Source organism: Epargyreus clarus, unplaced genomic scaffold (genome assembly GCF_041222505.1).
Source record: "Epargyreus clarus isolate Ecla_fem2 unplaced genomic scaffold, WU_Ecla_fem_2.2 ptg000008l, whole genome shotgun sequence".
Lineage (NCBI taxonomy): Eukaryota > Metazoa > Arthropoda > Insecta > Lepidoptera > Hesperiidae > Epargyreus > Epargyreus clarus.
This window is the reverse complement of record NW_027332216.1, coordinates 5758831-5785356: the sequence shown is the minus strand read 5'-3', so window position 1 is coordinate 5785356 and position 26526 is coordinate 5758831. Positions and strand designations below refer to the sequence as shown.

General features: G+C 37.5%; 2 protein-coding genes across 2 annotated transcripts; one reads left to right on the top strand and one right to left on the bottom strand.

The window, feature by feature from the left end:
• Positions 1-1268: 1268 nt before the first annotated feature.
• On the bottom strand, positions 1269-5218 carry LOC140744249 (uncharacterized). The gene is made up of 8 exons (XM_073075783.1): positions 5018-5218; positions 4728-4854; positions 4451-4580; positions 3773-3900; positions 3059-3207; positions 2529-2730; positions 1698-1816; positions 1269-1423 (listed from the first exon to the last, which is right to left on the bottom strand). Exons 1-8 carry the CDS (start codon positions 5107-5109, stop codon positions 1294-1296), a joined length of 1077 nt encoding a protein of 358 aa, XP_072931884.1. The 5' UTR covers positions 5110-5218; the 3' UTR covers positions 1269-1293.
• A 182-nt stretch (positions 5219-5400) lies between these two features.
• On the top strand, positions 5401-11681 carry LOC140744077 (uncharacterized). Its single transcript, XM_073075542.1, has 16 exons — positions 5401-5537; positions 5696-5896; positions 6130-6259; positions 6577-6706; positions 7005-7204; positions 7683-7861; positions 8209-8404; positions 8812-8927; positions 9281-9513; positions 9667-9768; positions 9802-9903; positions 9937-10038; positions 10072-10142; positions 10194-10308; positions 10584-10611; positions 10697-11681. The coding sequence occupies exons 2-16, from the start codon at positions 5766-5768 to the stop codon at positions 10764-10766; spliced, it is 1905 nt and encodes a 634-aa protein (XP_072931643.1). The 5' UTR covers positions 5401-5537; positions 5696-5765; the 3' UTR covers positions 10767-11681.
• Positions 11682-26526: the final 14845 nt, after the last annotated feature.

Sequence of the window (26526 nt, the reverse complement as noted above, 5' to 3'; positions counted from 1 at the left end):
GGATGGCGTTAGGGAGTAATAAGGTTGCAAAAAAATCGTTACCTGGACATACTTGAGCGCGGTATTTTTTTTTAATATAAAGGAAATAATGCTAGAAAACGGGTAACATCATAATCATACCACACGCTGATGTAGTGAAAAAACAGTCATTTAAAAAGAGAATATGTACATACACTATCTGATAGCGTCACTTATTAGCATGAATCCCTGGAAAGTACTGGTGTATAACAAGCTAAAGGAAAAGGCAAATTTTATGGAAAATACATTTTTTTTTTCAAATCGTCGGTATAAAAAGACCCCTCCACTAAATCGTCAGATGAAGGGTTATGAGAAGTAAAACATCAGCTGGAATTTCCTGTATAATAATCTTACGCCCTCGAGTGTGTCAAGATAACGATTTTTTATTTGCATTTTCGAAGAGTCACTGACAGTCTTTCGAATCGAATCGTCAGTCTTTCGAATGGGCGACTCATCTATGGTAACTTAATGTCCCCTTTTGAAAATCTAATGCACTGGTGTAATTTTTTTTCTCCATTTTTACCTCTCGTATGGCTGCAAACCAGCAGATAAACATATTTCTGCTGCGCCTTGACTATGTCCGTCTGACTCATTTTTTTACATCTTTCGAATCCTCTAGAAGCTATTCCCACCGTGAATCGAAAAATATCATACAAACTTTTCTTCACTCACTAAAGTGTACAATACTATACAATCGTATAGGTCCAAACGACGCTCGAGTTTCTACCCATTTAGCATCATGGGCTCCCCTACTACTCGTACATTTCGCGGACAGGAACACAGATTCATTAACTGCAAATATAACTTTGTAATCCTATATACTTATATAGGATACAAAGTTATTTTATGTAGTTGGTGTATCTAGATAACCGGACAGAAATTGCAAAATATTATAGTTTTTCCGTGAGTTATATACTAAACACTAATTGTATTCTCAATCTTAACCTTCTATGTCTGCTAGAAGTGCCTTAACATTTTGATGATCGGTCAGTCAGTGAGTGACAAAATTACGAACTTTGACTACTTGTAATTCTTAAACTACTGGTTCAAATTAAATGAAATTGGTAATACACCGTGTCTATACAATGCTTGCTTGGCTCCTGAAAATTCAGGCTTCTAGCTTCATATGCAACGAAGTTACAGGGGGTCAAAAATGGGCCGAATTGCTTCGAGAAAAGAATGCTACGGCCGTGCCGCTATTTTTGGCTTTGGCTCGACTTGGCGGAGGCACTGCCGTGCCTCCAGATAAGTCTCAAAGCCATTAGAAAACGAATGCTATAAAGCAGCATCTCGGTCGTTGCTTTGATTTACTCTTTCCATCTGACACTGTAGGTACGAAGGCAGCCGACCATGCCTTTCACCTTTGATTTTGTGTATCTTCCACCTATGACCATATAAAATTTTCCTAAAACAATGTAAAGTACATTTAAAGATAAATTTTATCACATTGTTCTAATAGCTCTGTCCCTTATAGAACATTTGTCTATGTAGTTAAAGGTAAGCGTCGCCACGCCAGAAATCTTTTTTACGTGCGGCTATAGATGTTTCACATCAAAAGTGAAACAGACATGAATGAACTATTTACATCTGCTTCTTTTAGCGACTGTATGAATGTTGCGTCGCATTTTTACATTCGATTGGTGCGAAAAAAAAAACATTTTAATGAAAATAATACTTACTTTGTCATAAACTTTTTGGAGCATATATCACATTCTACTGTGCCTTGTCTCAAGTGTAAGTCTCTAACATGCCTCTTCATATCGTGCTGGTAAGAAAACCCCCTGTCACAGTAAGTACACTGAAAATAAAAATATTACTTTTTTTATAATATAGGAGTAGCAGACGAGCATGCAGTTCACCTGATGGTAAGTGATTACTGCCTTCCATGGACATCTGTAATCAGCCCCAGATAGGACTAAATATTCCTACCTGAGGTCGGCCACAAATACGCCGTTACCCCTAAGGACTAAGTTAGAACATCTCGGAAAAGTATGTCTCCCTTACCACACCCTTCAAACCAGAACGCAGCAGTGCTTAACACTGCTGTTATGAGGCAGAAATAGGTGTGGCGGTGGTGCCGCCAAAGTCGAACCACAAAGGGTTTTTCCACCTTCAAATTTCGATATTAGAAAGGAATTATACTGGAACTAATATGGAGATCAAGGGCGTAGCTACGGCAGTATCAATGATTCGGGCCCCGCCGAGCAATAGGCGCCCCGTGTGTGTTAGTACGTTAAATTCACCAGGTTAGTGTTAGTGTGTTAGTGTTAAATGCATTTACCAGAAAAACATAATCGCTTCAAAAATAAATAAAAAATGAAATATTTTGGGGGCCCCCAAAAATGTATACAGGGCCCTTCTGAGGCACGTTACGCCACTGATGAAGATGGACTATATAAGTTATACGTATTTGTACATTGTAAGAACTTTCTGTTCCTGTCCTTTGTTGTTTTATGGAAGTACGTACCCCAAACTAAAACTTCCTTTGTACAGTTATATAAATAACTTACTTTGTATGGTCTGTTAGTGCTGTGAACATGTCGCATATGCTTAGCTAAGTTGCTGGCTGTGGTTGTTGCCTTGGGGCATTGCGTGCACTTAAAAGGCTTATCTGCTAAATGCGACCGTTTATGAACTTTTAGCAGATCTAAAGTTCTTCCTTGATATGGGCAAGATTCACATTTGAAGGGGAAAATATTTTCATGTGTACTCCTGAAATATATGACAATTATTAATACACAGGTCGAAGATATGCTTTGCATGGTTAATTGCAGGAGTACTTCCATTTTAAGACTTCGCTGGTCTTCTAAAACTATGTTTTAGGGATTTAAGGATCTACGATTTTAAGGATTTGTCTCGAAAACATAGTCAAGCAGGTGTAGCATACGATTAAAAGACCATCAGTATTAATTCATAATAATTAGTTGAGATGAAATAATTATTACAAAGGGTTATACCACCTTTATCTCTCTAATATTCCATTAATTCATTCTTCATTATAATATTTTTATTTCTATTACATCATTTAAAATATACATACATATGTACAAGGAGGTTTGCATTTGAGCGTGCGGTTTTCCCACATATGTCACACAGAAAGCTTTTCTTTATTTCTTCTGGTTTTTGCTGTTCAGTGGGTTTAGGTTTTAAACTTTTTGAACACTTCTTTAAATGACCTTTGTACGATACCTGGAAATAGTTTTAATTAGTATTTAATACACATATTAAAAAAAAACAGAGAGACATGCTTGAGGTTCGAACCTCGGATTAATCCATCTGAGATGCCAAAATGAAACCACTAGGCTATTGCTACCTTTTATAATATAACTAGTTTTTGCCCGCGGCGTCGCCCGCGTTTAAAAGAAAATATTACATACTAACATTACATAAAACTGAAAATTCGTACTTTCAACTTTGCTAAAGATCATTACTTGATCAAATGCATAGTTTACGATTCAATCCTTACTAATATCCATTAAAATAATCGATGTTTTGGGTGCAAAAGATCGATTCTCCGATTAATCGATCTTATATCGCCATCGCTAGTTCCCGTGGGATTTCCGGGATAAAAAGTATCCTATGTCCTTTCTTGTGTCTCAGACTATCTTTGTACAAAATTTCACTAAAATCGGTTCAGTGGTTTGGGCGTGAAGAAGAGACAACCAGACAGACAGACAGAGTTACTTTCGGATTTATAATATTAGTAAGGATCTTGTATATAAAATTGCTAGGGGCATATCAATACAGTACTAACCAAATCTAAAAATTCTTTCTTACATGAAGAACATTCCCATTTAGGATTGTAGTCAGAAACAATCGGTGAGGGGATTTGGAATGATTCAGCACTCTTCTGTGAGTTAACACCTTCATAATTAATCTGTTCTGTAAACAAATATTTTTTCTTATAAACATACATGTTGGAGCAAATACTGCCGTTCTTCTATTATAAAATGAAATGATTATTTAATTATACTACAACCAATTAATCAATAGTTATTTATTTTGTGTTTGTTTCGAAGATAAATTAATGTTAAAACAATGTAAAACACCTGTATCTCAAAATATGAAAACAAGTGCACATGCGCCCGTCCCTATATCTTCAACCCCCTCCTCCCCTAAATGTCTCACTTAATAAATAGACGCCCCCTTTTGTTTATCTCTTAGCAATAATATTTTTATTACTATGCTATTATTAGCAATTTAGTAATAAAAATATGATAATGGTGGGTCCATCATAGTTTCATTCCCACTACTGGACCAGGTCCTTTTACAGACTGAGAAAGGTTTATACCACTATGCATCAGCCCGGCCATAGACTTAGAATTTGTTTACTATGGGTATAGTGCAGATTGGCAGGCTACATCACACATTTTTGACAGCTTTATTAAAAAATAGAATAAATCTTATTTTAAAGCAACATTACTATTCATACCTTTCTTAATGGAGGCTTCTATCAGTTTTTTGTTGCTTTTCTGGCACATTTCTCGAAACATTATGCATCCATTTAACAAATCCAAGCAGTTTTTACACATTTTCTTAGACAAATTGTCTGTTTTGATAATCTGAAATAAATAAGTTTTCAATAAAAAATAAAAATGGAAAATAAACATTTATTAAATACCGCAAATATTTTGTTCGCCTTAAATACTCCCATGGCTACAGAATATAATAGGTACACAAATATTATATAGTGAAAAAGTAATACATACTGTAACTCCTGAAATGTTCTTAATTTCTTCTGGAATGTTGGGTTGTAAAAAATTGTTGAATATAGGTATATCTCCCCTTTCTTGATTACATATACGACATATTTTCAATTCGGGGTCCCGACCGGTTCTAGAAATCATCAGAAACATAAATATCTTACTTAATTTTTATACTCAGAAACATATCAATGAATGTACTATAAAATAGGTTTATTATAATGTCAGTTGTTATTTATGCCGATAAAGTCTTCGCACATTTCAAAGAATAATGTTTTATTTGTAGTTTTGCTTACGATTTCTTTGATTTCTTAACCATCTTTTTCTTTTTCGATTTTCGCAAAGCACTTGCAAATAGCATGGATTTTAACAATATAAGCGAAGTCATTTTTTGGAATGTATGTATTTATAAAACCAGAAGCTTCCAAGTACAGTTTACAAATGTATTATTTATTTCTAATAGTTTATATTATTAAAATATTGACAACAGTGACACAATCACACCACAACAAAACAATAAAATGTCAACTGAAAACTGACACAGATAACATATGTAAGATATGAAATCCTTATTCTTAAATAGTCTGTAGATAGACCCATATGTTATTATTCTCTTTGGATAGACCTATCAAACAAGCTTTTCTTTGTAATCTGTATTTCGATAGTTTTGACTTTTGATTGATTCATGACATTTGTGTTGATGTTTGAAAATTAGTAGAAATATTAGAATTAACTAATCAAGTGAATAATATTTCCACTATTTAGATTTAGATTTTAAAAAATCTACTTTATTCAATTTTATTATACATCACACGTGTAAGTAATATTCGCATAGATTATTGCTGTAGAAAAGCTGATGTTGGTTGTATTGAGAATAGTTATGATACAAGTCTTCAAAACAAAAATATGTTGAAAATACAGTGGGTATGTAGAGTATCCATTGTAAACTGTACTAAGACGAGTTTTCTTTACAGAATACATTACACCATTTGACTATAAAAGCACACTTATAATTAAATCACGCACTATAAAATCACGGTAACAATGTCGGTATATCTAACTAAATCTATGTTGAAGAAACTAAATAAAGTAAAATATCCGAGAGGCAGCTTTAAAAATGATAATGATGATGCTAGCACGTCGGAAGAACATTGGGAGAAGCTGTCCATGGACAGGTAATATTCATTAAATTTTATAAACACTAAAGCAATTTAATCATGTTAAAATACTTAATTTTTCAACACATAAGTCTTCTCTTTGATTATATCTTTTGTTTAGTAGTAATTAATATTATACTTGAAGATTCATCCTATCTATTAATGTGTTTTAAATATTTTTACATAATTTTCCACATATTTCAATACTCTTTACTTATTTACAAGCTACAAAAGTATTTTATAAATTACAGCAAAACTGGCTTAAGTTTGTCAAAGGACATGATTTGCAGAGTGTGTGCAAGAAGTGCTTGTACTCCTCTGAGCTATAAATTCAATGGCTGTGATATAATGGGCGCCCTCCGCAGTGTTGCTAACATTTCCGTAAGTATCTTTCTAGTTTAAATACTTTGTGTCTGTAGGATTTCAATTTCTCATAATATATGTTTGCTCTTTGCTCCTCTATTGGAAACTAAAATCCATATTGTTAGGTTTTATTGGTTTCCCCTTTTAGTCATTGTATAGGTAAAGCACATTAATTGAATATAGAACAGTAAAGCCTGAGTAACTATTGATATTATGAAAGTTGATATTAATGAAAGAGTTTTATACACTTAATTAGACTATGGTCTGGTGGTAGATATGAGAGGATGCAAGATGATACTTATTGGTGTAATAAAAAATCTTGTTATGTTTTTCAGATTAGTGTAGATGATTCACTGCCAAAATTCATCTGTACAGAATGTTTTGAATCTCTCACCCATGTAATGAATTTCAAACTTAAATGTGAAACTACAGACAAGAAGTTCAGAAAGATATTAAATCCTGAAGGTATATTTTGTTATCATTATGTTTTGCTATAGATATTTCATTTTCATTTATTATATTTTATTGTAAATAGAGACTGTCGCTATCGAGAAAAATATTTAGGCTGATTATGATTATCATTATGAATGTGTTATTTCTTCATGAACAATTGTGGATTAAAAAGTAGACTCAGTAACTTAGGTTGTCAAAAATGTGTATTTAAAAAAACTGGTTACTCTACACCAGTTAACTAAATTAGTTTTTTGTTTATATAATTATCATTTCGAAAAAATCCTTATATTATTTTCTTAAACTGATACAGGTGATCCAATGTTTCACTCATACCCATATTCCAAACATGACTTTCAATTGATATTGCATCAGATGAAATTAAAGAGGATGAAAATAGAAGAACAAATAGACAATGAGCGCAAGAAGAGAGAGAAAATGTCACAGAAGAAGAACTCTAAAGCAAATAAGGAGTTTAACTGCTCCCCGTGCGATATGACATTCAGTAGTAAGGTATGTTCATGGTTCATTTTAATGTAGTTTTAAGGGATTTAAGTTATTTTGCAATTTAGCTGTAAGAACTGACATAGTAAACCAAAATGTATACTGTATGTTCCATGGTAATATTGTTTACAGGTAATATGAAAACAGGTTCCATCTTAATTTGAGTGATTTAATAAAAGCTGTAAAAATGGTATTGCAGAGCTTTTAAACAAGATTCCATGTAATGCTATTTCATTGAGGCAATAGTGTTCAATGTTTTTAACATATTGCAATGCAAATTATGTTAAATTTTGGGATTATGAATATCTATGCAAATTTTTTAGATGTTTTTTTTTATTTTCTCTAATGTCTTGATATGTATAAAATTGCATTTTAAACTCATCGGGAAGGTACACTTATTACAACTTTCCCATTAAAAAGACTCAGCGAGCTAAGCACTAAAATAAAACATCGTAAATTAGAAAAATAATAAATGGCATTATTGCAGGAGGAGTTAGTATCCCACCGGCGTGATAGGCAGTGCATGCGGCGCGCGTGCGAAGTATGCGGGCAACTGGTAGTGAGCATCGCGCACCACATGCGACACATACACAAGGACAAGGTGGCCCATAAGTGTCCTACGTGTGGCAAGGAGTTCCCTATCATCACGCGGCTTAAGAACCACATGTGAGGTTCTATTTGTTTGTTGTTTAATAATAATTAACTAAACATGTTTATTATTATTAAAATTATTATATTTATGCTAGCTGAAAATTTGATAATTTGAGACTAAAAAGATCGGAGTTCAGAGTTTCTGTTTCAAAACTTTAAATATTTCTTGTTATTGAACATGAATATCAAAATAATTAAAATCGAACCTCATCAACCTAAGGGCCCGATCAAATAAATCTCGAACTTAGCGCCGCGTTTAGCGTAATTTACGTCGCATTCTAGCAAAAAAAAAAACAGCATTGGCATAATTTTATGATTTTTCTTCCATGATTTCAAATAACATTAGTATTATATATTCCCAGGATCATTCACTCCAACACGTTCAATTTCTTCTGCGACCTGTGCCCGTATAAGAGCAAGTATAAGTACTACCTGGTAATGCACATGCGCACTCACACAGGTGAAAAGCCATACAAGTGCTCTGAATGTCCCGCAAGCTTTGTCAACCCCTCCAACTTGAATAAGCATAAGCTTACGCATCAAGAGAAGCAGTTTAAGGTATGATTTAAGAACCAATATATTTTATATACTTGTTAGAATTTTGTCTGTCAAAGATGACATTTGTCTAAAAATTAAAGCGGGCTACTCACACATCTGTCGCAGGGGTAATCTAGGGTCGTCGGAGGTCGGGGCGATGTCGGGAGTATCTCTACATATTTGCCTGCTGCGCATTGTTCCAGAGTATGTTGACCTGATTAGGTTACGGCGGCTAGGGCAATCTAGGGACCAAGGGTGGTCTCGCGACCCTGCCGCAGGGCTGATTTCGGAAATTGCCCCTGCTTGCCTGCACACATTACAGGGTGGTAATTAATCCTATTCTTACACCCTAGATTGCCCCTGCGGCAGGTGTGTGAGTAGCCCGCTTTAATTTTAACCAGTAACGTGTGACGTGATCGTGTGCGCAGTGCATGCTGTGCGAGAAGGCGTTCCGCACGAACACGGCGCTGCGCGAGCACCACGACGCCACGCACATGAACATCAAGCACACCTGCACGCAGTGCGGACGAGACTTCTGCTACAAGTCAGTTCATTATTAAATCATATAATTTGTATTATTTACATATTTTGTTGTATTACTTATGATGTTATTATTTAATAGTTTTTATTTTTTTAATGAGTGATGTTTTGATGTAAGCCATTGTAAAAAGATTGTGTAATTTATTTCTCTGAAGAGATAATCATATTATTATAAAGGAATAGTTTATGTCGTATTTGTTGTTGGAATCAATTGTTTTATATTTTTTGTGAATTAAAAATTGAACTGACTAAATGTAACGTAAGCAAACGTATAGTATACGTCACTGTAAATAACTAGATACGTTATGAATTTAGTTATTTATCATATACAAATAAATGAAATTAAAATCACCTCAGGGCTGATCTGCGTAAGCACGAGGTGCGGTCGCACAACCGCACGAAGCGCGACTACGTGGGCGGCGAGCCGGCGTACAAGGCGGCCGAGCGGCTGCAGCGCGCGCACGACGACAAGTGGCCCGCCGCGCCGCTGCCCGCCTTCCCCGACAAGGACTTCGCGCAGCCCCACCACATGTACTTCCCCGACGTGGCCGGCATGATGCCGCACCAGCCCCTGGGTCAGTGTGTCGCAGGCTAGCACCTCCCCCGAGCGGCCGCCGCGCCGCTGCCCGCCTTCCCCGACAAGGACTTCGCGCAGCCCCACCACATGTACTTCCCCGACGTGGCCGGCATGATGCCGCACCAGCCCCTGGGTCAGTGTGTCGCAGGCTAGCACCTCCCCCGAGCGGCCGCCGCGCCGCTGCCCGCCTTCCCCGACAAGGACTTCGCGCAGCCCCACCACATGTACTTCCCCGACGTGGCCGGCATGATGCCGCACCAGCCCCTGGGTCAGTGTGTCGCAGGCTAGCACCTCCCCCGAGCGGCCGCCGCGCCGCTGCCCGCCTTCCCCGACAAGGACTTCGCGCAGCCCCACCACATGTACTTCCCCGACGTGGCCGGCATGATGCCGCACCAGCCCCTGGGTCAGTGTGTCGCAGGCTAGCACCTCCCCCGAGCGGCCGCCGCGCCGCTGCCCGCCTTCCCCGACAAGGACTTCGCGCAGCCCCACCACATGTACTTCCCCGACGTGGCCGGCATGATGCCGCACCAGCCCCTGGGTCAGTGTGTCGCAGGCTAGCACCTCCCCCGAGCGGCCGCCGCGCCGCTGCCCGCCTTCCCCGACAAGGACTTCGCGCAGCCCCACCACATGTACTTCCCCGACGTGGCCGGCATGATGCCGCACCAGCCCCTGGGTCAGTGTGTCGCAGGCTAGCACCTCCCCCGAGCGGCCGCCGCGCCGCTGCCCGCCTTCCCCGACAAGGACTTCGCGCAGCCCCACCACATGTACTTCCCCGACGTGGCCGGCATGATGCCGCACCAGCCCCTGGGTCAGTGTGTCGCAGGCTAGCACCTCCCCCGAGCGGCCTATTCACATCCTCAGGGTAGAATTCTGAGTGGGATCAGGTAGAATCTAATATTATCTGGGATTGATTGTAGACATCCATGGGTTGCAGCAGTCACTAACCATCAGGTGGACTAATTGCTCGTTCTGCTACTATCATAATAAAATCATAATTACACAGTTACTTTTTTTAAATAGCGTTATTATTCTTTTAAAATTATGGTAATCCGACGATTTTTGACTGTGGTTTACTTTTTACAGCTCAACAACACACGGTTCAGATATCACTGTAAGTACAATATTTTTATTTGCAATTCAAAAATAGTTTCCAAAAGTTTATTTCTCAATGTTAACACCTTATCTTTCTTTTCCAGGCCCGAATTAGTTATGAAGAAGGATGAAGTGAAAATGTATGAGACACAACAAGGAATGGGGTATTTCTGAGATTTAATGAACATTTAAGTTAAGAATGTTTTTTGTACATAGAAGATGGCAAGGCCGCTATGGGTAATGAAGGATTATTCCAATTGTCTTCCATTAAGACACTGCCAGTTCACGTTTAACAGAATGTTGATATTCGTTTGCGCCAGTACATTAGAAATGCATATTACAGTTTGAATTTAAATCGCATTTTTCGCATTGGTTGGATTCATAATGCTGGCAGAATATAGCTTGAAACACAGTTAAAGAGTCACTAAATTATACATTGATTATTAAATAAAGTTTTAGTATTTCCTATGGTCGAAAACTCTATCATAATTATGTAGAATCTGTAACATAAAACCTTAAGTTAAGTCCACTTCTTATACTCATTTTAGATCGTCTATGCAGGAGCTGGTTCACATTATCCTGTTTAACAGCTAGTTTTAAACGATATGGCGGTCGGGTAACAGGCAATATCAATCTCTCTCCTGTACTATACGCCGACAAAGTTCATCAATTGAGTTCTTCCCGACAGCTAACAATTAGTTGTAGCTTACTTGCTGTATTTATATCCTATGCTATAGCAGTCGGCAAATTGCTTTTCAGTGTATCAAATTGCTATATGTACTGAATATTATTGTGGACTGTATAATGAACTATATGATTCCATAGTAACGCTAGTGTGTTATGGTGTCTAGCCTGGTTAGTGAGATGATTGATGTTACTGGTTATGTTAGAAGATATACAGTGAAGGATATATTGTGAGATAACTTTGTATTTCTCACCGGCTTGCTATAAAGTTGTCTCACAATATTTTGATTATCTTAAGCATAGATAAATATAGATATATCACCGCCTTGTGATTGATGGAAGCCATTAAATGGCTGACAATGTGTCAGCCATTTTCTGTGTCAGTTTTATCGAAAAGTACCTTAGTGGTAGCTTTTAAAATTATCCATGTTGCTAATAATTTTTTTCTCTAAAACCTATATTTTTCCAGATATTGCGCTGGTAAGAATTACTTTTTACATTTAAATCACGTATTTCCACACCACCTGTGTAATAGCATATTCAACGTTTTTTAACGTAGTTTCCCCAGGAGGAGTATTCCACGATCTTTTATGATGTTATTTCCAGAGACAATACTTATTTAATAGTATGAAGATTATTGATATTGGTTATTGTGTTCAACTGTCCATACAGGCATTAAGCAGCCATAAATCACATCCTAATGCGCGTTCGACGCCTCGCTGACGCCGTACACTTGCCAATGATTGAACAGGCACTTTATGATAATTCATATTCTATAGGTGTATCGTAGTGTCGTTAAATGTTAAGGACGCACACTATCTTGATATTTGTTTTTGGGATTGTCTTAAGGAAACCAACAATTTTTAATTGTGGGATACTACAAAAATTGATTTGGCTAGGCATCCTCAATGCTCAAAGTCGCATTAACTTTGACTGGCGCTTAACCCCACTCATTTAAACGTGCCCTTATGAACTTAATTTAATTAGTACCTTTATATTATGTAATGTTTACGAATAATTCTGTAAATAATACTAATAATTAAGGTAGGTATTCAACTGAAATGAGACAGTAATATCTATCCCACATGTATTATTTTGATATATTTCTCTCTAGAAACATATATTTCTACAACTCGCATTGGTGTAGCGTGGTGGAAGTTTATCACGTCCAGGAAGGAGGAAACTGTTTGTTTATGACACGTTGCAGCTAATGTTCTTATTACTTTGGTGTCACTAGCGTTGTAATTGGGGACATGAGTGCATGAGACATGATTTGAAGTTTGCACCCCCAATGTATGTATGGACGGTAAAGTGGGTCAACGAAATGCCCTTCTTCAGCCAGGTTTCAAGGGAACCCTAACTATGACGCTAAATGTCTTGTCATACTTTTAATGATAATATTCTTATATATAGTATAGAAAAAAGTCATGTAAACGTTAGTATGTTACTGGAAATGTATAAAGTACATCATTTTATATTATAATCAAAGCCTCTAAGAATACAAATACAGTAGTTATATAGTGAGCGTTACTTAGTAGTTTATTATAACTTTGGCTAAGGGAGATCTCCCGCCGGGCTAGGTGATCATGCCCGGGGTGCGGCCGTGCTCCGAAAGTCTCAGTTCGGAGCTTGTATATACAAGCACTACTTGCATATATTGCAAGATGTTTAAAAAACTTCGATAGCGTGATTCAGCAGCGTCATCTCTTGACGAGTAACGGGAAGTCGCTACATAATTATTTATATTCAATTATTTCCTTTTTCGAAAGTGCCATATGAATAGCAAGTGCAATAAATATAGAATCTGATACATCGATGAATTTGTCATCATTCGTTCATATTGAATGGGAATTTATGTATTTCTTACGGTTTCTAATATGTAATTCTTGTATTGTATACATTTCCGCTGACATAATATAGATAAGAATGTAAATAATAACAATATATTACTTAAGTATGTAAGAAAGTATTCCAGTTTTACTGACTTCATTTACCTTTTTTATATTTACATATTCATTGAAATCAGCTGGATTTATCCGATTATACGATATGATTTTTAAACTTATGTAAAATCATTATGAATCTACCTATATACTTTGATAAGTAAATAAGAAGTGTAATAAATGCGTATCTCCTATGACAGAAGTTTTATTATAAGTTTTTTTTTTATATAGGTAGGTATAGCCCGCGTAAAACTGTTAGTCTGCTCTGAATATAGAAATGAATCGCGTCGCCATAGCAAATTGTATGACTACACCTGCTCGCAACTTCAGAGTGGACTAGCAGTTTGGCGCGGACTATACATAATAGAGGCCCTGTGAGTAGCCCTAATTTATAAGAGGTGCATTTTTCAACTGAGTGTGGATAGCCATATATTTTTTTATTTTATTTTATACTAGATGACCCGGTGAACTTCGTACCACCTAATTATGAGTGACTATCTGTACCTCGTGGTTTCACTCGTGTAATTTATGTATTATGTCCATAAACTACTGGTAAATATTAGGAAATGGCCACAGGAGAACAGGAAAATAAAAAATACAATTAAATAAAATTCACTCTACCTCTCTGCACTCTGTTATTTTTTTACCGACTTCAAAAAGGAGGTGGTTATCAATTCGGCCGGTATCTTTTTTTTTATGTATGTACACGAATTACTCCGCCGTTAGTGAACCGATTTTAATAATTATTTTTTTATTGTGTTATTTTTTATTGTAGGTTCTAATGAAATTACAAAGTCAGTTCATCATTGACTATTTAAGGGTCTGATAATGTGGCTCGGAGACAAAATATGTAACTCCTCAACCGATGGGGATATTTGAGTTGTGTTTGAAGATATTTGGTGTAAGTTCTAACGAAATTGCAAAGTCAGTTCATCATTGACTATTTAAGGGTCTGATAATGTGGCTCGGAGACAAAATATGTAACTCCTCAACCGATGGGAATAATTGAGTCGTGTTTGAAGATATTTGGTGTAGGAGGTTCTAATGAAATTGCAAATCATTGACTATTTAGTTAGGTTAGGTTGGAACACATAAGACAATATAAAACTAAGCGGGCAGGGCGCGGTAGCGCTCTGCGAGCGGGCGGTTCCAATCAATGTAAATTCAGACCGTACCTTAATTCATGATCACGTTTATACAATTTTATATTGTATATTAATATAAATGTTATTATGTCATCACTAAAAAGGGTAAAAAAAAATTTAACAAAAAATACAACCGACTTCTATGTCACTACATAGTAAAAAATAATTCAAATAAATGTTGGTTTAGTACATATTGCTGAAATCGGCGCTCAATATATTTCGTTCGAATTATTTTTTACTTTGTAGTGACATAGAAGTCGGTTGTATTTTTTGTTATTTTTTTTACGAACACGCGAAAAGAAGTACCTATAACTTCAATAACGGTTTTTTTTAAAGAAAGTTTATTTACTTATAGTACTCTAATCGGGTTGTTGAATAGCTAAAAATGCTGAAACAGGTGTGTAAATAGAAAGGCGATTTATAACAGTCTTAAGGGTTGATCTAAAAAAACAAACAGTGACTCAGATGCTTCATTATGTCTTATGATAATTTTCTTAGTGCTCCAAATTAACGGATATTAAATTAAAGTTCCATACCCGATTAAACGACCCTAAAGGTTGATTTTCCAAAAACGGTGAAAAATGTGTTCTATTATTTTGAATCAAAAAGCTAAATTCCAATTTTCATAGACTTTGCTTCAAAATCTGCCGATTTCTAAACGAAGTGTCTTCTAAAGCCAAATGCAAATTTTTACAGTTTTTGCTTCCAAATTAACGGATTTTAATATAAAATTCCAACCCCTACTTAACCAACTTAAGGGTTGATTTTGCAAATATCGTAAAATAGATATTTAATTACTTTCTATCGAAATCCTATCAAATACCAATTTTCATATAGATTTGCATCAAAACTGGGGGACTTTAATACAAACTTTCAACTCTTATTTATTCACGGAAACGCGGTCGAACGGGATAAAAAGTATCCTATGTCCTTTTCCTGCTTCTAAGCTACCTCTCGATTAATTTTCAGTCAAATTGGTTCAGCCGTTCTTGAGTTATAAAATGACTTCACGGAAACGCGGTCGAACGGGATAAAAAGTATCCTATGTCCGTTTCCTGGTTCTAATCTACCTCTTTACCAATTTTCAGCTAAATCGGTTCAACCGTTCTTGAGTTATAAAATGACTTCAAGGAAACGCGGTCGAACGGGATAAAAAGTATCCTATGTCCGTCTCCTGGTTCTAAGCTACCTCTCCACCAATTTTCAGCCAAATCGGTTCAGCCGTTCTTGAGTTATAAGTGGAGTAACTAACACGACTTTCTTTTATATATATAGATTTAACCAAACAATAAGACAGACTGGCTACCTGATTGAAAGCAGTCACCGTCGCCTATGGACATTTACAACAGCAGAGTCGCCAATGCATCGCCGGCTTTTAAGTAGCTCCTTTTACACCCTTTCGTTATTCCCCCAGCCCCATATCATAGTCCTGAGGGAATACCTACGCTGAACGGGTCACGGTTATGATATCTATTATAACAAAATTAAAATTGTATAGGGTTTTTAAAAACCAATTGTCGTAATTGAGAATCGATCGAGTTCATGAACAAAAAGAAAATCGATGGCGCAATTCATTGATACAATGATAATATGCAAATAACAAACCACATGATTATTATAAACTGCCCTCTACACTTATAAGCGCTGTAGGTAGGTATATAAGGGCTTTCACAAAGTTTGCGTAGTCGAGAATTTAAGGTGTCGTTTTTAAAGTTTTCCTTCGTAGAGATGCTATTTGTGTTCATTACGACGTAGAGGCTCATCCTTTTTTTTTTTTTTTTTTGTTATCGAGGGGGAAACCTTCAAAAGGTACCCGACAACGTGGGAGCGACGCCGGGTTATGTGGGATTTTTACCGCACTAAAACCCCCCCGGTGGCCGTCCTCTGCGCTGCGTAGAGGGCTCCGGGATCCAAAGGAACGCAACCGGAGTCCTCTTAGCGCGTTGCCCCGTCGGGCTCCGCCCAGGTGAGCTTGACGCTCGCCACACCATCTGGTGTATACGACGGTATGCGACCACACATACCGTCGTCCTTCCCGGGGTCGCTGGCCGGGCGGTTCGAGCTCCCACTCTTGCCGCCTGCAACCCCGGAAGCCCCCTTTTAGTCGCCTCTTACGACAGGCAGGGGATACCGTAGCCCTATTCTAGTCCCGGAACTACAGGGACAAGAGAGGCTCATCCTATAGTGCGCTTCCAGATTAAAAATAGGTATGGTGGTGCGTACAATATATACCTATATATGTCCATTATTTAACGGTCGCGCAAAATTTTGTTCTTGTTTTTGACGGTCATGACCTTGATGTACGCTGGTAAGATATTAGCTGCCTTTACGACCCAACTTACAAACAAAAGCTAGTTACACAAATGTTTCCAAGCCGCAAAAGGCATTCGGATAGTTTCAGTTAATTACCAACATCATTAGTTCGGTCGAAACAAACGACGGAGTCATTTGTCCTCTTGGCTCCTCGTTACTTTGTATTGTAGTCTTACTAAAACCGTATGTGAACTGTAGCACTACCATGAGTTTACAAAAGTATTACTCGCTAGCGACTGCGTAAAATAAATGTATGAAAAATTGTACTGGTACTGGTGGTTACTCGTAGAAGTAAAATCCGTAGTGGCGTAACTCGATACGTAAAAAACCTATCGAAATCAAATCGCTAGCGAATGTCATTATGATCTATTGCCATACAAATTCGGTCCCATGAGTCATTAATTTGACAGACGTTGTCAAGAAATACCGTAACGATAGTAGTTATGTTAGTCACTAGCAAAATGACAATAGTTTTCTATTTACAATTTCTATAGTGGCGTTTCTATGCCAACTCATGGTAGTGCTACAGAATACAAATGTGCGTTGTTAGATTACTGATTAGGCACAAATACTCGAATAGCCATTTGGGTAGGTTTAACATACCTATAGGTTAATATACTTTTAGGGAATAACATACTTTGTGGATCTCGAGAGAGGATAACGAAGTCTATTCATTGACAATTTACGAGCGTCGGTGTTTTCGGGACTGTCTCACTTCAGTTCCATTTTGCTACAAAATTACGGAGGCATTTTATTATCGCATCTCACTCTACAACGCAGAATGCCGGGAATGTGCTGGTTCCATAAAATAGCGTACAGGTATGACGCAGTGAAAAGAGTTTTATGCGTGGAAACGTATCCAGTTGTAAAAGCACGAATGTCGCTTTTATATCCGCGAATTCCTTTTATTTTGAATAACTTACATTATTCTTTCTATGTCACTTACACTTTAGTGTTAAGCTTATGTATAAAAGTTAAACTTTTACACAAATTGCCACCAGTAATAATCCTAGTAATGAAAGTTTATAGGATAGATTTCAGCTATTAAATACACTTGGTCCCTCCAATTTGTAACGTCTTAAGTCGCTCTAAAGTAATTACACCAATTCTCCTATTTGTCAACTCTACTCACATACGCGCGCACTTTACGGGAACGGGATTAGGTACACCTTTAGTACCTTTCATTTTTGCGAGCATTTTGAAATTTAAATAGGTATTAAATATAAATAATGTGTATAAAAATTAAATAGGTTGAAATATATTTAAAAATAGATACTGTAACGCCGCCTTATATAGCATCGGTTCGCTCGCGCCTTTACCTACGTCTCCGGCGCCGCGAGTTTCGTTCGCTCGTTCCCCCGTTCGCCGCGCCAGTCCGCTTTACGCCGTCTTTATGAATACACGCTTTTGTGCAAGTACCAACCGACTATCATTCCGTGTCTCCCGCCCTCAGTTGAATCATTTACAGTGGCGTCCCAACTCGTGGCATCTAAAGGACTTTTCGAACGCACATTCGTAAATTAATTAGTGTTAACGATCGTGTTCAACTGTGTTGACACGTCTGTGACTATAGTTTATCGTGTTCGTGTACTTGTGTTAAGTGTTAAGTTTTAAACATGCCTCGACCACGTCGTAAGAGACAATCCTTGGACAGTGCAGAGGGCACTGACAAGAACTTGGACTCGTCATACGAGGATCGGCTGGAGCCGTTGTTGTCAGCGTTCGCCAGAGCTCAAGCTCAGTCGAATCGTGAGCTTATTGAATCTATTCTGAACTCGCACACGCTCAACCAGAGCTCTACCAGCCCTACGTCTCCAGGCATGTCATCAATGGTTCAGACTGGAAACTTCGCGAATTGTACCGCTCGTTTCAATGGATCAAAGCAGGACTCAGAAGTCGTAGAAGCATTCGTCGACGCTATATGTGTGTACAAGGAGTGCACTAACATCAGTGACGACCATGCACTACGTGGCCTTCCGATGCTCCTAGAGGGAGAGGCCGCTGTTTGGTTCAGGGGAGTTAAATCGTCGATCGCATCGTGGGACGACGCACTCAAGCGCCTACGTTCAATGTATGGAGCTCCTAGGCCTCCGCATAAGATTTTTAGGGACATCTTCGCGTCAGACCAGCGCTCCGAACGTGCAGAGGTCTTCGTGACTCGCCTCCGTGCTCTGATGGCGAAACTACCCTATACCATCGAAGAAAGAATACAGTTAGATATGATTTACGGTTTACTCAACAACATAATTCGTGAACGTGTCAGTAGAGAATCCGTTCACAGCATCGAAGATTTGATAAGTAAAGCCAGACACATAGAGGACACCATCAATGAAGCGCCAGCGTATCCAAGTACTGTCGGTACTTTGCGCGGTTTTCATGTGTATCAAAAGAAAACGCTCCCTTCGTTCGCCGCGCGCGGCTTTGCGGCGCCCGCTTTGAATACAAGCGTGCCGCCGCCAGCCCTTTGTAGCGCGCCGCCGCCGACTTTGACCGCCGCCGCGCCGTCGCCCGCCCTTTGTGCGAGCGTGCCGCCGCCGCCGGCCGTCGCGTCGGTTAGAAGCGCGGGAAACGCATCAAACGCGCCGTTGCTGACCGCTACTTCTACGAGTGACGACACGACTAAAGTAGTAAGACTTTCGTCGAGTGCAGGTAAACTTTTCTGTGTTTATTGTCGTAAATCGGGACATTCGCGCGATTTGTGTCCGAAAATTAAAAGTAAGAGTGAAGTGTCCGGTTCTCAAATTTCGTGTTACGGTTGCGGTCGAATAGGTGTTATCCGTCCTAACTGCGTAAAATGTAACTCTTTCGCGTCCATTAATGTTTTACAGAACTCTAACTCGGGTTGCAAATGTTCGAGTGATGTTTCTATTTGTAATCGTTTAAATCATGATTCTGTTTGTTATCGTCGTTAATAAGAAGCTTGGATATTAACGATATCACATTTTTATAACGTTACATTAAAGTAATAAGTGACTCATTTGATACTACAGTTTAAAAACAGATGCGGGTAGGTGAAGTGGGGACGACACCTTGGCGGCGCTCGAATTAACAGAGAGCGACATTCTGGTCGGAGACTTCAGCAAGAGCAGTCGAATAACGGAGATACTTGTGTAGTTATAATACTTCTAATCACTAGTGTGAACTTACTTACGTATAATTGTTATATCGTTACTCTGTACCGTTTATGTGACTATATTATTACATGACTTCAAGACCTACAAGATGAGTTTGATTTCATCAGAAGTGTACAAGAACCAGCTCACAATCATGGACGGCGATTCGTAAGTACGAACATACTTGACGCAGGAATAAAAACCGTGAGTTAAAACATTATTATGTCATATGTGAATTCATCTTGGTAGAATAAGTAAAAATGGGGGTAGATAAATGTCGTTGATGTAAGGGAAAACTCATTTGAATTAAGAAAATGGATAGATTGAGACTAGTAATTCAATGAAATGTTAATACCCTCTGAAAATGATATACTTAAATTTTGTGAACAAACTTTACTCTTATCAAATTACTTGTTAACATTGTAAACTGAGGTGTTTACTTCAAAATAAGTGCATTTTCTGTGAAGAAGTGTCTAAAAGTAATTTTGCAAGGCAGTTCTTGTGGTAAATCTGTCCATTTGGTTAAATTCTGTGGTGTAAAAAGTAAATCCTAATTGTTCTAAAGTTACACCTACTTTGAAATATATAGAAATACACGTACTTATGAAAATATTTTAAGGATCTTTAATCTTAAATGTCAGGCTTTATAGATATGGGAACCTAATGGTTGTTAATATAGGCTAATGTACGCCAGAAATTGCATACAGGTTAGATTTGAATTTATTTTTGATAACTTTTAATGTTTCAAACGGGGTTTACGTATATGCGTTTGTTTTTATTGTATGGAAGGGACTATGCGGTAGCAACAAACGCAGTTACAGAGTACAGTATACCTACTTGATATAAGTGACACGTTTATTAAGTTGCAAAATTTTGATTATTCATAATTGTACAGAAATGTATAATATCTACGTGGTACATATTTAACTGCCTGCAAAAAAAGTATCACGACCACGGTATTGAGTGGCTGAGTGTACCCAGGAGGGAAATGGTAAATGAGTTTAAGGTTTATTGTTTTTTTTTTTTTGGATATTAATTGACTATATTTAAAAATAAACTTGCATTCACATCTACATTGTTCACATTTTCATTTTATAAATCAATGAAAGTTTCCTTTTGATTTCATATACTTGATACGTAATTGTTATGAAAGAAGCATACGTACGTTGCCAAATTTAGATTTCCATCAATTCTAGGCGAATTCACGCAGTACTGTGTACTACTGTGTTTTGACTCCCATAAAGTATAAATGCACATTAGTTAATGATCTATAAGAAAACTGAGAAACTTATGCGCAGCGGTCTTTGGAATATTATATATAAAAATATCTCTCTTATCTCCCATTCTACTTCAGACTGACTCACTTATACATAATATTAAATGTCTGTTTTAAATTTAGTATGCAACGTTTCGTTTTGTATTAATATTTCTTTACATCTCGTAATTTTAAATCTTTAAATTTCAATTTGAATTTGACACATTACACGTCCTTTTGGTTTGAAAATTGGGCACTATCAAATACTGGTAAATGAAGTTTGTACCTTAAACGTTGAGACGCTTAGACTATCGATATTATTAATTATGTGAGCCATTTACGAAATGATAAACGGGATCCACTTTGTATGGGATTGAGAATAAATTATTTTAAGTAAAATAATAATAATAATAATAATAAATTGATGCTTTTATAACTTGAGCTTAGTTCTATTTACAAGTTACAGCAATTAAGTTATTATACGTATTAAGTGAGAAACGGTCACTGAAGCCTACATAAATTTAGATAGTCTCTTGTATACCATATTTAAAATGAGTCTTGCCTGCGACTTTGTTCATGTGGAGTCAGAATATAATTTGAATTGCATTTTTAAAACGAGTCTTGCCTGCGACTTTGTTCATGTGGATTCAAAATATAATTTGAATTGCATTTTTAAAACGAGTCTTGCCTGCGACTTTGTTCATGTGGATTCAAAATATAATTTGAATTATACAATGCCCTCTGTCAAGATCACGGAGTACGTTAGTAATTTGGAATTGTCCATTACCTGGTCATGTAATGTTTTTTAAAAAAAATGTATACTTTTGACATCGACTTCGTAGTTTTGGTTTTAATGCATTTTCAAATATACAAACCGACAGACAATTTTTCTTTTTCAAATATATTCGATGTAAACACGTGAAGATTTCATTCTTATTATATGTATATCATAGCCAAATGAATAATAATGTAATCAAATAAAAGCATAGGTACATTTCGATGGGATTTTCTTATACAATAATTTACTTTTCATATAAATTTCATACGGTTCACAATTGCGTCATGTCTAGGTTTCTCTATAGAAACATCGAGCATCTCCTTGAGAGTGTTGGTTGTAAATGATACATACATATTATATTAATATAATCTATATAGATATTACGCACTAATATAATTTTTATTACAAACTATATAAAAGTCAGGTGAAGCCGAGGCGTTTGAAATATATATAATAAATATGAATTGTTCGGTAATAAGGTGTATCATAAGATAGTTTGACTAACTGTTTGTTTGGCTGGCTGGTATAAAATCATGATCAACTTTAATAGACCTTTTTCAGGTCATAGAAATTTTAGGTTGTGATTGATAAGGAGCCACATGTTATGTAAAACAGTTATAGTTTTAAATCTGACGATCGTGATGAGACAAAATTAGAATCGGACAAGATTATTAAAATCATGTCATGTCATAGGTATTTCAAAATTTTTAAATAAATCTGACCGTTCAAAGTAGGTAAAAATCGAATTCAAATATTCCGTTACATACATACAGGTCAAGTTAATAAAAGCGTGGCAAAAATAAAAGCGTGTTTAAAAAAAAAATCTTTTATCAGTTGTAGACACAAATAAGTATAGTTAAATAATGGCCGGTTTCTGAAGTCATTTTTCTTGGTAGGTAGTTTACGAGTGTGTATTCAATAACACTATCCGTTTGATAACTACCTACGGAAAAAAAAAATCCGCTTCCGAGGAACTCAATGTAAGACAAGGTCTGTTTAAACTCCGTTTAGATTAACGGACCATTTTAATGTGTTTATTCTTTCCATAACATTATTTGATTTTTTTTTAAAAACGACGTTTGCGTAAAGTCTAGCAAATCTTCCTTAGTATAATGCATAACTTTTACAGTAAAATAGCCCAAACTATAACTTCCTTATGGGAATCTTAATTTAAAACTTTTGGTGAAATAAAAAAAAAAAAAAAAAGTTAAGTAGTTAAGCCATACACAATTGACAAGTATGTCGCTGACGTGAACGCATGGGTCCTTTGCTTTGTTAATTAAATTTTGAAATTCATGTAATAGTATGTATTATTATAACTGAATATAAATTCAATTTAATGTAATGAAATTTCTTTCTGACTTTCAAAAGTGGGTTATGTGGCCCTACTTTGAAAGAAATAATTTGAATTTGTGATAAATAACGTAAAAAAATTGGGTTCATACAACTTATACGTGTTATATTGTGTGAAATTCATGGTTAGTTTACCATTATTTAGTCTTTAACTTTGATATCATTCATTTCAAATATTCACGATATATTATTATTTTGATACTGCTTCATCAGTTGATAAAAGACGTACATTGGAAAGGCAACTATTTGTATAAAATAACATTGTAATAATTAAAAGAAGTACTAAGTAGTAATAAAATAATTTTATAATAGTATTTTGAGTCGCACAGATTCATTTAGTGGCCAACTATAGATCTATCTATCTATCAGTATAACAGTTATTGAACAGGTTGTTGAGCATTCCGAAATGGACTAATAAGATAAACGTCGTTATTCTGATGCGTAACTTTATCGAATCAATAGTTGTTGGAGATTTAACTATTGGACTTAGAATCCAGACATAAGTAAAGTGGGCAGCTAGATGTTGTCATTACTGTAGGTGTAGGAAACTTTTTTTAGTTTGATTTTTATTTATCTGTAGTTAAGATGGATTAGTGCAGATGCCTCGAGCAGTGGAATGTTCGCGGGTGTCTCTTGGTGATGCATATGGTTGGGTGTATGTATGTATGTATGTTGGGTGGATGTATTACATTGAGTGAATATTGCATTTTTAGAGTAAATTTGAGTTGAGCACTGGCCGAATGTTATCGTAAACAAGGTATAAAAACTGCGGTGATACACGACTAGAGTGATCCTATATGAACATCACCTAGTTTAAACCGTGTGTTTTATTATTTAACAATGGTCTAATGCATTCGCTTCAATACCTGTCGCGCATATGACATTTATGTAAAGAGTCCTTATGAACTATGCCTGCAACAGAAATCCGTGGTGAACACTGTTGGGGCAGATTTATAACCTAGGTAATACACAACTAGTGTGATTCTATATGAACATCACCTAGTTTAAGCCTTGGTTCGGATCAACAGTTCGGGCTTTTTACATGCGAGTCGGTATTGCAAGAAAATGCGTAGAGTTTAAGCCATGTTTTTGATAAACAGTTCGGGCCTCTTACGTGCGAGTCGGTATTACAAGAAAATGTGTAACTCTTCTGGACTTAGGCATTAAACAACTGGTTTTCTTTTGCAGCTCTTGCATCAGACCATACACGATCGAGGACGAACGTGTGAGCAGGACGGCCGAATGTTATCGTCGTTAATAAGAAGCTTGGATATTAACGATATCACATTTTTATAACGTTACATTAAAGTAATAAGTGACTCATTTGATACTACAGTTTAAAAACAGATGCGGGTAGGTGAAGTGGGGACGACACCTTGGCGGCGCTCGAATTAACAGAGAGCGACATTCTGGTCGGAGACTTCAGCAAGAGCAGTCGAATAACGGAGATACTTGTGTAGTTATAATACTTCTAATCACTAGTGTGAACTTACTTACGTATAATTGTTATATCGTTACTCTGTACCGTTTATGTGACTATATTATTACATGACTTCAAGACCTACAAGATGAGTTTGATTTCATGTTTATGTTCGTAATGTTACAAAAGATAAAATGTGTAAAAGAAATTTGAAAAAGTGTAAGGTTCAAGGACACTTGTCTTCACGGTCCGAGTCGAAACTCAAACGCATGCCGACAGCGTCCAAGGCTAATGATTTTGAGTCTTCAATTTGTGATAACATACCTACTCGCGAACTTTTGCCTCTGGAAGACAAGTTACCTTTTAACGGTAATAATAATAATGTATCTAAGAATGATGTTGTACCTACTTATGCATGTTTGCCTATGAGCGGAACGGTTTTGCGGACGGGGCGACCGACTGAATCGCGTGTTTCAGATTCTAGTAAGGGCCGTCCCATTCTTTATATCGAGATTTGTGGTAATACCGGTACGGGTTTAGTTGACACGGCTGCCAAGCGTTGCATTGCTGGAGCCTCACTTTATGCACTATTCCAAAGGCTAAATTTACCTTTTCGCGATAGTGTCATGTCAGTGAAGCTCGCGGACGGAGTCGTTCAAACACTGGATGTCAAACTAGTACATGTAAAGGTAAGGCTCGATCGAACTGATGTAGTAATACCTACCACCTTCGTTATTTTTCCGCACGCCGTCAACAACGAAACTCTTCTAGGCGTCGATTTCTTGCGCAAAGCGCGCATTACTATTAACATGCATCGTAATACATGGTTCACGGCTGATCGACCTCATGTTACTCACCGCTTGCACTGCGAGTCTTTCCGCAGTCTTATGGGGTGTGCTTCCGCGGATTTTCTGAGGGCAGACGAGGGTACGATGTTGGAACCAGATGAGCGTACAACACTTGCTGAAGTACTTCAGGAGTATGAAGACGTTTTTAAGGAAGGGGGAGGTCCAACACCGTTTGCTGAGCACCGAATAGAAACGGGTGATCATCCTCCCATTGCAGTTCCTCCTTACCGCCTCACTCCAGCTAAGAGGGCTATTATGGAAGCCGAGCTCGAGAAGATGTTACAGCAAGACATTATTGAAGAATGCGAGTCTGCATGGGCTGCGCCAGCATTACTCGTTCCAAAGAAAGACGGAACTTACCGTTTCTGCGTCGATTATCGAAAGCTTAATGCCGTCACCAAGAGTGATTCCTATCCATTGCCGATCATCGACGACCTACTGCAGTACACCGGTAAGAGTTGTTACATGAGCACGATAGACCTTCGCGCCGGGTACTGGCAGGTGTGTGTTCGAGAAGCCGACCAGGATAAAACCGCTTTCGTCACACCTTTTGGGGTTCACCGTTTCAAACGTATGCCCTTTGGCTTACGAAATGCGCCCGCGACGTTTCAACGCCTCGTTGACCGATTTCGTTCGGGTTCTTCTCTCAAAAACACCACAGTCTTAGGTTATATCGATGACCTTATTATAATTTCTGACAGTTTCGTGAAACACCTTGAGGATCTTCGTGCTGTATTTGACCGTCTTAGAGTCTTCAACCTCCGAGCCAACCGGGATAAATGTGTTTTTGCTCGGGAGAGTGTGAAATATCTTGGTCACATCATAATGCCTCAAGGAGTATCACCTGATCCTGATAAGATCAAGGCCATAGCTGATATGAAAGAACCTACATCCGTAAAGCATCTCAAGAGCTTCTTGCAGACCTGTTCTTGGTTCCGGAAATTCGTGCCAGATTTTTCGAAGGTCGCACAGCCTCTTACGATGCTCACTAAAAAGGCTCAGTCTTGGATCTGGGGTGACGCACAAGTCAATGCGTTTACAGAACTGAAAAGGTTACTCACCTCAACGCCAATACTCGCCCA

Coding starts and splice junctions, on each gene's coding strand:
- LOC140744077 (XM_073075542.1), top strand. CDS start 5,766: ATGTCGGTATATCTAACTAAATCTATGTTGAAGAAACTAAATAAAGTA. Junction 7,205..7,682: donor ATATGACATTCAGTAGTAAG/GTATGTTCATGG, acceptor GCATTATTGCAG/GAGGAGTTAGTATCCCACCG. Junction 10,612..10,696: donor CACACGGTTCAGATATCACT/GTAAGTACAATA, acceptor TTTCTTTTCCAG/GCCCGAATTAGTTATGAAGA.
- LOC140744249 (XM_073075783.1), bottom strand. CDS start 5,109: ATGACTTCGCTTATATTGTTAAAATCCATGCTATTTGCAAGTGCTTTG. Junction 2,731..3,058: donor GCAAACCTCCTTGTACATAT/GTATGTATATTT, acceptor CATATATTTCAG/GAGTACACATGAAAATATTT. Junction 1,424..1,697: donor TCCAAAAAGTTTATGACAAA/GTAAGTATTATT, acceptor ACATTGTTTTAG/GAAAATTTTATATGGTCATA.